This window comes from Benincasa hispida, chromosome 11 (genome assembly GCF_009727055.1).
Source record: "Benincasa hispida cultivar B227 chromosome 11, ASM972705v1, whole genome shotgun sequence".
Classification (NCBI taxonomy): Eukaryota; Viridiplantae; Streptophyta; class Magnoliopsida; order Cucurbitales; family Cucurbitaceae; genus Benincasa; species Benincasa hispida.
The window spans coordinates 41,019,080-41,031,643 of record NC_052359.1 but is presented as its reverse complement, the minus strand read 5'-3'; the positions used below and the strand labels follow the sequence as shown (position 1 = coordinate 41,031,643).

General features: G+C 33.7%; 1 protein-coding gene across 1 annotated transcript; it reads left to right on the top strand.

Moving 5' to 3' along the window:
• Positions 1-7,330: 7,330 nt before the first annotated feature.
• On the top strand, positions 7,331-12,564 carry LOC120091840 (cytochrome P450 705A5-like). The gene is made up of 3 exons (XM_039049982.1): positions 7,331-7,892; positions 9,381-9,726; positions 11,749-12,564. Exons 1-3 carry the CDS (start codon positions 7,336-7,338, stop codon positions 12,388-12,390), a joined length of 1,545 nt encoding a protein of 514 aa, XP_038905910.1. The 5' UTR covers positions 7,331-7,335; the 3' UTR covers positions 12,391-12,564.

The following is a 12,564-nucleotide window of genomic DNA, read 5'->3' as shown; positions in this document are numbered from 1 at the left end:
TTTTTCTCTGAAAATGACTTTATGTTGTGGCATTTTCGTTTAGGATATCCGAATTTTGAATGTATGAAGTATTTGTTTCTGCATTTATTTCGCAATGTTAATACTTCCTCTTTAAATTGTGATGTGTGTATTAGTGCCAAGCAAAGTCGTGTTTCTTTCCGGTCTCAACCTTACAAACCCTCGAGTCCTTTTACTCTTGTTCATAGTGATGTATGAGATCCCTCACCCGTTACCACTTCCATTGGTAAATGTTTGTCAAATTTATAGACGAACACACTCACCTTACCTGGGTCTTCCTTCTCACCGACAAATCTGAGGTTTCATCCATTTTTCAACAATTTTATACAACTGTCGAGACCTAGTTCAATGCAAAGATTGGAATTTTACGAAGTGATAATGGGAGAGAATTCTTCAATACCTTCTTCAGGGATTTTCTTGTCTCTAAGGAATTGTCGACCAGAGCTCATGTGCTTACACTCCGCAACAAAATGAAGTAGCTGAGCGGAAAAATCGTCATCTGGTAGAAGTAGCCTGGTCTCTTATTTTATCTTCTACTCTTTTGCCATACCTGCGGGGGGATGTGGTTCTTACTGCTGCCCATCTTATTAATCGGATGCCCTGTCGTATTCTTAACCTTCATACTCTATTAGAACTGTTTAAAGAGTCCTTCCTAACCACTCGATTAATCTTCGATGTTCCTCTTCAAGTTTTTGGTTGCGTTGTCTTTGTTCACTCCCATGGTCCAAACCGCATAAACTTTACTCCTCGTGCTCAGAAGTGTGTCTTTGTTGGATATCCACTTCATCAATGTGGGTATAAGTGCTATCACCCGTCATCTCGTAAATACTGTGTCTCCATGGATGTCACCTTCCTCGAGAATCAGCCGTTCTTTCCTGTCATCTTCAGGGGGAGAACATGAATAAAGAGACTAACTGGTCATCTTAAGCTATTCCCTTAGAGTCAGCTCCTATTCATATCTCGTTTAAACTTAGTTCTGAGCATGATGACCTGGTCCTTTCTACCAACCAAGTTCCTTGGAAAACTTACTATAGGAAGAATCTTAGGAAGGAAGCAGTGTCACCTGTCGAACCAGAACCATCGACTCTAGTGCATGAGTCAGACCCGCCATCAGATCCAGGTACGTACATTCCTAAAGCTAACGATGTTGATATGGTGACTGATGAATGTAGGCAAGATAAGAGCGAAGGAAGTAGTAATACTGAAAGAATGGTAGAAGAGAAGACAGTAGAGAATGAAATGATTCTAGCTAATGATGATGTGGAGGATACTACTGAAATCTCTAAAGCACAGATAGTCGATCATGGTGAGAAGCCTGAAAAGTTGAAGGATCATGATGCATCGCTTGATCTTCCTATAGCTTTGAAGAAAGGCACTTGTTCACGTACTAAATACCCTATGCATAGTTACATGACATATAGTAATCTGGCAATCGAGTTCAAAGCAATCACTACCAATTTGGACACTGTGATGGTTCCAAATGACATAAGTGTTGCAATGAAAAAACGAGAATGGCGGTCTGCTGTTATGAAAGAAATGAGAGCTCTCGAGAAGAATGGAACTTAGGAACAGGTGGCTCTGCCTGAAGGGCACAAAACAGTTAGATGCAAATGAGTGTTTACTATATAATACAAGTCAGATGGGACGATTGACCAGTACAAGGCTAGGCTCGTTGCAAGAGGCTTTACTCAGACCTATGGAATAGATTACTCTGAAACTTTTTCTCCTGTGGCCAAACTTAACACTATCCTAGTGCTTTTGTCAGTTGCTGTAAATAAGGATTGGCCTCTACACCAATTTGATGTTAAAAATGCTTTTTTGAATGGGGAACTTGAAGAGGAAGTCTATATGAGTCCTCCTCCTAGGTTCGAGAGCCAGTTAAAAAATAAGGTGTGCTGATTGAGAAAGTCATTATACGGATTGAAACGGTCTCCAAGGGCCTGGTTTGATAGATTCACAACTTTTGTGAAAGCACAGTGGTATGTTTGGGGGCATTCTGATCACACTCTTTTTACAAAAAGATCGAAATCAAGGAAAATAGCTATTCTTATTGTCTACGTTGATGACATTGTTTTATCTGGGGATGATGATGCTAAGATCATGAGGCTTAAAACAAAGATGGCCGAAGAATTTGAAATTAAAGACCTCGGTAAGCTAAGATACTTTATAGGAATGGAAGTGGCTCGATCAAAAGAAGGTATCTCAGTTTCTCAATGAAAATACACTCTGGACCTACTAAAGGAAACAAGCATGACTGGGTGTAAACTTGTTGACACACCAGTAGAGTACAATGCGAAGCGCAGTGAGAAGAATGATAAAGTTCCTGTTAATAAAGAAAGGTATCAGCGGTTAGTCGGGAAGTTGATCTACTTGTCTCATACAAGGCCAGATATTTCGTATGTAGTAGGTGTTGTCAGTCAGTTTATGCAAGCTCTCTGTGAGGATCATATGACAGTAGTTGAACGAATCCTCCGGTACTTGAAAGGAACTCCTCCCAAGGGTCTAATGTTCAGAAAGACCGATAAATGATCTGTTGAAGCCTACACTGATTCTGACTAGGCAGGTTCTGTTATTGATAGAAAGTCGATGTCTGGGTACTGTACGTTTGTCTGGGGTAATCTATTCACCTGGTGAAGTAAGAAACAAGGGATTGTTGCTAGAAGTACTGCTGAGGCTGAATATAGGGCTATGAGTCTGGGGATTTATGAAGAAATTTGGTTAAAGAAAGTGTTATTTGATCTCCAGCAAGATAATGAGCTTCCGATGAAATTGTTTTGTGACAATAAAACTGCCATCAATATTGCAAATAATCCGATTCAACATGACAGAACTAAACATGTAGAGATTGACAGACATTTCATTAAGGAGAGATTGGACAGTAGAAACATATGCATCCCTTATATTCCTTTAAGTTAACAAGTTGCAGATGTGCTTACAAAGGGGTTACTGAGACAGAGTTTTGATTATTGTATAAGCAAGTTGGGCCTTGTTGATATCTATGCTCCAACTTGAGGGGGAGTCTTGAAAATAGGGTATTAACCTAGGGGTATTTATGTAATTGTGTAGACTCCTAAGCTTTCCTACTGTCTATTTATACAGTGTGTCCCTGTGTATTCAGTGTATCATATTAAAATAATAAGAAAAGATCTCTATATCGTAGTTTTTCTCCTTGTACTAGGATTTCCACGTAACTATGTTGTCATTCTCTTCTCTTCTTCTTCTATTTTTAACAGTAGGCTAAGTGGCAACTTTAGAGATGCTAAGTTAAGGATTAGCATGCCATGTGACGTTTAGTGTTGGGGTTGATGTCCTAAATCTCATGGGTTCTGTAGTTTGTAAATATGAGATGTTTTATTCAATATTTAGTAACATTAACTCACAAACCAATAAACTAATATCCATGGTTATTATCTGTAGCTTAAACATGTATATAGAGACATATATGTGGATCATGTTTAAGTGATAACCCAAATGGTCTGTAGTAGATGGATAAGGCTGGGTACCTTATCCTGGTGACACTACGAATATGACCTGTTTTGTAGATGTTACAATTGTTGTAAAGTTCTACAAACTATCTGATCTTGATAATTCATATAGAGACATGTGAGCGGGTGTATTCTATATAAAGGAGTTTGTATAAGATCGGACCATGAAATGACTAGTCTCATTATATAATGTCGTTCATAATAAAGACTTACATTTAACCAGGATGACCATAGGTGACATGATCTGAATCCTGGGTGAGTTGTGAACTCCTGCTTATGAAGGTGGTCCTTTGATTTGTATGGTAGAGAGTGGCCAGATCGCCGACTCAATAAGCCTACCATTTTGGGGATTCGTCTAATTTGGGAGCTGGGAACACAACTACACAAGACAGAATTCACTCATTCCTTAACGTCTGGGTAAATAGATAAATTACTCCCTTAAGGGTTGATTTCGGGGTTTGAAAAATGTGGCGTCACACCCTCTCTTGACCCGAGAGATGTTTGATCATAGTTGGACTATGACTTATTGTTCATCAGAGAGATCAATGATACTTAAGAAGTTAGATGTAATTATAGGGGCAACACAGTAATTTTGACCTAGTTGTACTTACGAGCAATTTGTAGGAGTCTTCATCTTCTTCACATTGTTTTACAGAAAGTGAATGAACTCTTTTTTTTTTCTCAGTAAAGATCTCTCTGCAAAAGGAAATACTCTTTCTCTCTAAAATTCTTCTTCCCTAATACAAAAAATACGGAGTCCACTCCTCCTGTAACTCTCATTCCCTATAGAGAATGTAGAGGAAGATCTCGTGGTGGTAGCCATTTTATTTTTCTAGATCGCAGGTGATCATTCGTGGAGAAGGGGATTTCGTGCAGAAAATCTTGATTCATCAAGAGTATGAAATTCTTGTCTCTTTTTCTCTTAAAGCATGCTTTGAATTTTTTTGTTGTGATGCATAATTTAGGTTCTGTAAAAGTTGTATTCTATGAAAATTAATTTGGGACCAAACCCCGCTTCCGCAGTGGACCTTAAGGTTCATTCATTTAGTTGAGATAAGCTCACATGCAAGTTTAAGTATAAATATAGCTTGCAAAGAAGGAACCAGTTTTACAAATTTCCAACGCCTAAGAAAAGGGGTGAGTGTTATTTGAAGCTCTCAAAGTATTAAGGGATTGTTGGATAAGTTTGAAGGAACTTGAAGTTTTTCCATCCAAATCAAGAGGATTTAATGCTTAGATTCTATGGTAAGCATGTTAAGAAGTTTTTTAGCACATTCATGGAAAGAAATTTAGTTGATTGATGGCTGAAATTAGAATGATAAGATTTAAAAGATTAGAATTTGAAATGATGCTATGGATGAATGAGCACGCAGTTGCATACGAAGAGCAAGCAAGCAGCTGGCTTGCCAAGGTATGCGACAACACGCATTGGTGTGAAGTAAGGCATGCGGATGTTGATTGACACATAGACACGGAAGTGTGTCCTCATGACCATTGAGCACCCAGTAGAGAGGGTAGTCAGTCTTTAGCCAAAAGGAAGGTAAAATGACTAAGTATAAGTGATACGATGAACTCAGTCATGATGCGATAAGATTTGTGTATGTCATAAGGATAAGTTAAGTGTTATGTTAAGCTCAAAAGGGAGTTAATAATATTAAACAAAGAACCCCTTCTTATTACAAGATAGGCGCAAGTGGGAGAGGCTTACAGACCCCTTAGATAAGTAGCTTAAGATAGTGAGTGACAAGTTCTTACAATGTTTTCTAATGCCAATATTTATGAATGAGTTTCAATGCATAAGAAATTCATACAAAGTTTTATATCATGATTTTCTCAACGCATGCTTTAAAATGAATGTTGCTCGCATAATCCATGCTTTTTAATGATGAAGTTATTTATGAGTTCAGCATGAATTTTCAGTAAGCCTATGCCCATGTTTTATAAGCATACTTGATGTTACAAGGCACTATGCGATGATATACAAATTACGAAGTATGATCAGCTTAAATGAGTATTATGTTTTATGTTCATTAAATATTTTTAATGGTTGCACCTTGTATGAACCCTACTCTAATGTTAGTACCAGAGGTATGATAAGATACCCAGATTTCAGTTATGTTAGGGAACATTGACACCAAAAGTATGGTAAGGTGGTGAGGACCCAATCCCACTCTGTGTGCATGTATGAATTATGTTATTGAAGTTGAGATTGAGAAAAATGGTTATCTCTCAACTCAGGTTGGGAGGTGATTGAGTAAAAAGAGTCTAGTCTAGGTTAATGTAGTAGGGATTGAGCGGAAGGACTCTCCCCCATGTTCAGACAGTGGAATAGTGGCATTTTATGGTATGATATTGATAAGCTTTATTTTAGGATTTTTATTTGATCTGATTTTATGTTTTTTCTAGTTATATTTTGTAAACGCCGATTATGATCATGTAAATGTTTATGTTATTTATGAACGAAAGTATGTTTTCCTAAATAGTCACTCACTATTCAGGATTCTTCAGGAAGTTGAAGCTTAGGTGGTTCACCATGTCTCTTTAACCCTGAGTTATCTGTACATGTCATGGGGTTCAGAGTAGGATTTTGAGTTTAGAGTTGTAAATATAAACATTTAATATCGTTATATCTGTTATGTAAACAAATGTGAATTTCTCTGCATGGTAGTACCTGAGTTAATAAGTTGGTGTGGAAGTTACGCAGGACTACAAGAGTATGTTGGGCAGTAGTTGTCATAAGAGGGTTGCCAATTGCCATTTTCACATCTCTTCTCGGATTAAAGAAGGTAATATGGGGAAGGATGTGAAACATATAAGGTCTCCTAAAACTTTACAAATAGGGGAAGCTACCCATCATTTTTAATCTAGAGACTAAATAAAAACTAAATCTTGCGACGAACAAAAAAAAGTTATTTTTGCCTTCATTTTAATAAATCTAAACATGAATGTGATAGGCAAATAATATTTTTAATACGATAATCAAATTTTTAGTCTCTAAATTTTCACTATTCACTATTAAGTATATTAGGTGTTTGAGTTTCTAAAATAGGCTCTTTTAATTGGACTCAGTTTTGTAAGAATAAGTTTAAATGGTAAACTCGGATTTTTTTAATTGCATGCGTGAGTTATGATTGTGCGATGCTTATTGAACTTTGTTTAAATTAATAATAACAAGTTTTTACATAACATAATTTAGCGTTAAATTCATTGAGCCCACCTTAATTCACTAAACCCACCTATAGTCTTTTACGTAAATCACAAATCAGATTTGTGATTTTGCTAGATAAACTCAATGACAAAAATATAAAAATTAGCGAAAATTAATTAATTATTATTTTAAATTAATTAATAGATATTAATAATAAGAAGAAAAAAAATATATACTTAATAATAAGAGATCAAATAAAAAAAAAACTCAAAATTTAATGATAAAACTATTGAAAATATTTTCAGGTACTATCTATTTGTGATATTCGTAGTTTATCACAATCTATTATGAATAATAAAATTTTGCGATATTTGTAAATAAATTGATTAATTTTTCTTCATCTGAAAACAATCTTAAAAAATATAACATTTTTAAACCTTTGAAAAAATAATAATTAACCTCAAAATTCAATAATACAAGTATAAGATTTAGGATCAAATATAAAATTAAACCAAAAAACTAAGATAACAAATATTTTCCAATTAATTTTAAACGAACGTGATAGGCGAATAATATTTTAATTCTAAAATTAAAAATTAGAATTTTCTTTTAATATATAAGATACGACTTAGTTGCAAGCAATGAGTTGAAGATGCTTATCTGCGTTTTCCGAGTGAAGCAAAAATGGCGGATTCAACCTCTTATATCCTCTACATTATTCTCTTCTTCTTCTTCACCATTCTCCTTCAATATCTCCTTCAAAGACCTTCCCATGGCCGGCGCCCTCCGAGTCCGCCGGCGCTGCCGTTAATCGGCCACCTTCACCATTTCTCGCCATCCGTTTGCAAATCGTTCCACAATCTCGCCGCCAGGTACGGCAATCTTCTCTTCCTCCGACTCGGTAGAGTCCGATGCGTCGTCGTTTCGTCGGCATCATACGCCGCCGAGATCTACAAGAATCAGGACATTAATTTCTCATCGCGGCCGAAATTCGCGTTCGGCGATGAGCTGCCGTACGCGAAGGCAGGATTCTTCGCGGCGGAGTACGGGGATTATTGGAGATTCATGAAGAAATTGACGATGACGGAGCTTTTATCGCAGCGGCAAGTTGAGCGATCGCGCGGTGTACGGAGAGAAGAAATGCTGAAATTGTTGAGGAAATTGTGGGAGTGCGGCGAGAAGAAGGAGGCTGTGGATTTGGGGGCGGAGCTCGTTAAACTCACCAACAATAGCACTTGTAGGTATGAAATTTAAACACATATCATTTGCATTTCATATGGGCAAATATATCAATTTTCATCTCTAATATATATTCAACTTCACCCTCCAACCATAAAACATGGGTAAATTTGATCCGCTAGTAAATTAGAATTTTATCAAATTATAGAGACGAAATTCTAATTATAATTCAATAATTTCTGATTTTTTCTAAATTATAGGAGTCAAATTAATAATTTAATATAAAATATATCTATTCTCAACCAAGATATCATAAGAGACACAGCAAGCGGGATCCACCCCTAATGGGATGGAGATTCCTTGTTTAGGTTCCTCCCCTTACCCGTGTTATTTAATTTCTACTAAAAATTTTGAATAATTTCTCCTTTAATTCACATTGTTAGAACTAATCATATAAAAAAAATTATATTAGTGAGAAATTTAACTAATTTTTTACAAAGAATCTCCATCATAACGGTTATGAATCCTTCATCTTGCATATACTGCTGAACAAAAAAGTCCTGATCACACCCAAAGGTAACAAATCAAATTAATTTGAAGAGTCGGAATAACAAACATATATATTCCTACAAATGTTTTTTTTTAAATAAAAAAAGTCACTCAACCCTTGGTATAAATTAGGAATAAAATCTTTCATTTGCTTCTAAGTTGTAAGTTGAAATATTCTGTGTGAGACATTTTTTTATTCTAAAAAACCACCTTATTTTAAGTTTATTACTTGTTTAAAATATATCTTCTATTTAAAAAAAGATATCAGGGCAATGAGAATCAAAATGGGCATTAAAAAAAAAAGGTTATGATATTTGAAATAAAATAAAAAAATCATTTCGGTTCATTTCGGTTGTTGCCTTTACTTAATTTATTTTAGTCAATGCGGATTTCAACTTGCATTTATTTTTAAACTCGATACCAAATATAATATTTACATCTAAGAATACAAGTTTGATATTATTTATGATAATGTTGAATGTACTATAAAATTTTAATGGAAATGATACAAAGCTTGAATCAAGTAAATTATTTAAATAGTAAGGATAAAAATGAAATAAATGAAAAAACAAAAAAGAATTGAGTTCAAAATTTGAATTGTTTGATTATACAAATATGTGATGAATGATAGAAACCTAATACCAACCAAATTAAATATTTTTCTTCAATTGTAGCTACATTATTACTGACCTATAAAATATTTTAGCTAAGATTAGAGTGAAAAATATATATATATATATATTTAATGAAATTCTCCGACTTCTATATAATAAAAGCATAACTTATATTAAGTAATTGCATGAAACTTATAAGATTATAAAAGTGGGTTTTTTATATAAAAAAAATAAAAAAAACAAAAAAAACAAAAAAAAACAATTAATTGGAAAAAAAGATTATTTTTATTAAACAGGACACCTTTTCATATATATATATATATATATATGAAAGAATTAATTAATTTGAAATTGATATAGAACTAATATAAAGAATTGAATGAAAAGGTTGGTGATGAGTACAAGATGTTCAGGTGATGATGATGATGAAGCGGAGAAGATAAGATTATTGGTAAAAGAAACATTCGAGATGGCTTCAAAAGTAGCGTTCGGGGATGTATTTGGATGGCCTTTAGAACGGTTAGCCTTTTGGATGTTTGGAAGACATGCGAAGGATGTGACAATGAGGTATGATGAAATTTTGGAGAAGATATTAAGGCAACATGAAGAGAGAGCAAGAGAAGAGGGTTTGGATCGGGAAGATACAGATTTGATGGACATTTTGTTGAAGGTCTATCAAGATCACAATGCTGAGTTCAATATCACTAGAACCAATATCAAGGCTTTCTTGCTTGTAAGTCTTCTCATTTATTCCTTCTTCTTTTTACATTTTTTTTTTTTTTACTTATATTTCATCCTAGAAACTTAAAAGCCTGCTTTGAATTTACATTATGGTTGATAGGGTGTCTATGGGTTGGGTTGGGTTGAAAGACTTACCAACCCGGATTAGGTTGGATTGGGTTGAAAGACTTTTTAGACCCAACTCAATTGTTCGGTTGTAAATTTCTTCAACCCAAACAATCCTTATTAAAAAAATGAACTCAACCCAACCTAACTATGAAATATTTGAGTTGGGTTGGTTCGCAGGTCATTTGTTTGAATTTTTTTTTCTAAAAAGAAGCCCAAAGTAAATATGTAAAAATCTTATTTAATTATTTTCATATATTGAATTAAAATTAACCACTTAATTTCAATTTATATAACGAAAATTTCCTCTCTAAAGTGCAAAAAAACTATTTTTAAGAGTGGTTGAAGAATAAATTATTAAAAAAATATTTGAATTAAATAAAATTAAAATCAATATATGTATAAATAATGTGTTATATGTAATAAAAAATATATATTTTTTAAAATTAATAATAAACTCGGGTTGGTTCGGGTTATATTAGGTGAACCGATGAACCAACCCAATCTATAAAATTTTTCATTTATTTGAACCCAATCCAAGAGTTGATAACCCAACCCAAACCCAAACCGCATGGGTTGGGTTGGATTGATTGATTTTTTCGGGTTATCGAATTTTTTAAACATCCCTAATTATTGAGTTGATTCAATAATAATAAAATAATCAACTAACCAATCAGAAAACTAATTCTAATAATATAGGTTCCCAAACACATTTAAAAAGATATGTTTTGAGAATAATTTTAAAATGCGCTAAAATTACGTTTATCAACTTCATAAAGTCACTTTTAAAATGTATGAAATAATCCAAAATTAATTTCTATTCCTTGCGTTGGTTTAACCTTTAGATGTCCAAATTTTAGTCCATTTTAATCCTGTTTTTTTTTTTTTTTTGGAACGTTAATTCATTCGATAACCACCAAACCAGTACTAAGTTTGTTTGGTTTGAACCTAATTTTTCTTTTTATAGAAATCCATAAAATAATGCTAATTTTTTTAAGAATATTAAAAATGGAAGACTAATCAAGACTAATTCATTTTTATAAATGTATTTAATAAGTCTTTCTAATAAATTTTAAACTTTTGATTTTGTATCTGACCATTTATATTTTAAAATTTTGTTATTAATTGGTCATTGATGAGAAAAATTTGGTACAACCGTAGTTTATATCATTCCATTCAGCATTTGACATTTTATTTAAGTATATATTATTTTATTTTATGAATCTTACGTAATTTTAAATTTTATTTTTTGGTATTCAATAAAATGAAGGTAAATGAAATAAAGTAATTTTAAAGTATAGCTCAATTGGTATAAAATTATATTATCATCCTCAAAGTTTAAGGTTGAGTCTCTCACTCTATGTATATATTGTCAAAAAAATATTATACCGAAAGTTAAAAGTGAATATTTTTAAAATGAAATATCCTATTATTATAAGTAGACACACATAACATAAAGTTCAAGAACTATTAACTTAGGCTACATTTGGTAACTACTTGGAAGTTTATTTTTTTTCGATTTCTTACAATGATTTGAATATATGTTAAAGTAAAGAGTTGATTTTTTTTACTAATCCAAGCCAAATTTTGAGAATAGCTTCGATTTCTTTCAATGATTTGAATATGTCTTAAAGTAAAGAGTTGATTTTTTTCTTTTTACTAAATGAAGCTAAATTTTGAAAACTAAAAAAAGTAATTTTGAAAAAATATATATATTTATTTTTAAAATTTCACTAGAATTCAATCATTCTAAAAGATGTAAATTATTATAAAAAATATAGAATAAATAGACTTAATTTTTCAAAATAAAAACAACAAACCTAATGATTACAAAAAAAAAAGAAGGGCTTAATTAACCAAATTTAAGAATTGGATGATAGTAAGAAAATTTCCGGAATTTATTGTGTAGGATTTATTTTTGGGCGGCACCGGTACATCAACAGAGGTATCACAATGGGCAATGGCGGAGCTTCTGAACCATCCCAAAGTACTCAACAAACTGAGAAACGAAATAAACTCTGTAGTCGGAACCACCAGAGTCGTCGGAGAAGACGACCTCCCAAATCTCCCTTACTTACAAGCCGTCGTAAAAGAGGCTCTCCGCCTCTACCCCGCCGTCCCAATTGCTATGCGAGCCTGCCGTCAAGACTGCAAAATCGACGGCTTCGACATCCCAAAAGACACAATGGTTGCAGTCAACCTGTTCGACATAATGCGAGACCCAAAAATCTGGCAAAATCCCAACGAATTCGACCCCGAAAGATTCACCGGCGATGTTCGGTATGAGATTAAGGGGCAGCAGAGTTTTGATTTCGTTCCCTTTGGTGGGGGAAGAAGGGCCTGCCCTGGCTCTACTCTGGCCTTCAGTTTCATTAGCAATGTGATTGCAGCCATGGTTCAGTGCTTTGATTGGAAGGTTATTGGAAGAGATGATAATGGAGATGGAAGAAGTAAAGTGAATATGGAGATTGGAGCTGCCTTCACTTTGCCTATGGCTAATCCTCTTCTTTGTGTTCCTGTTGTTCGCTTCAACCCTTTAATGACACTCTGAATTAATGAGGAAGCTCTGTTTGGAAGACATGGAAATGGAGGTATGTATGATTTTGAAAAACGCAACTCTTTTCGAATTCAATTAATGTGGACTGTGAAATTGGATTGGGTCATACACTTACTTGTCTTCCCATAAGTATATAGTTGGGTTTTTAAATGATATAAAGGTTTTCGT

Coding starts and splice junctions, on each gene's coding strand:
- LOC120091840 (XM_039049982.1), top strand. CDS start 7,336: ATGGCGGATTCAACCTCTTATATCCTCTACATTATTCTCTTCTTCTTC. Junction 7,893..9,380: donor ACCAACAATAGCACTTGTAG/GTATGAAATTTA, acceptor TTGAATGAAAAG/GTTGGTGATGAGTACAAGAT. Junction 9,727..11,748: donor ATATCAAGGCTTTCTTGCTT/GTAAGTCTTCTC, acceptor TTTATTGTGTAG/GATTTATTTTTGGGCGGCAC.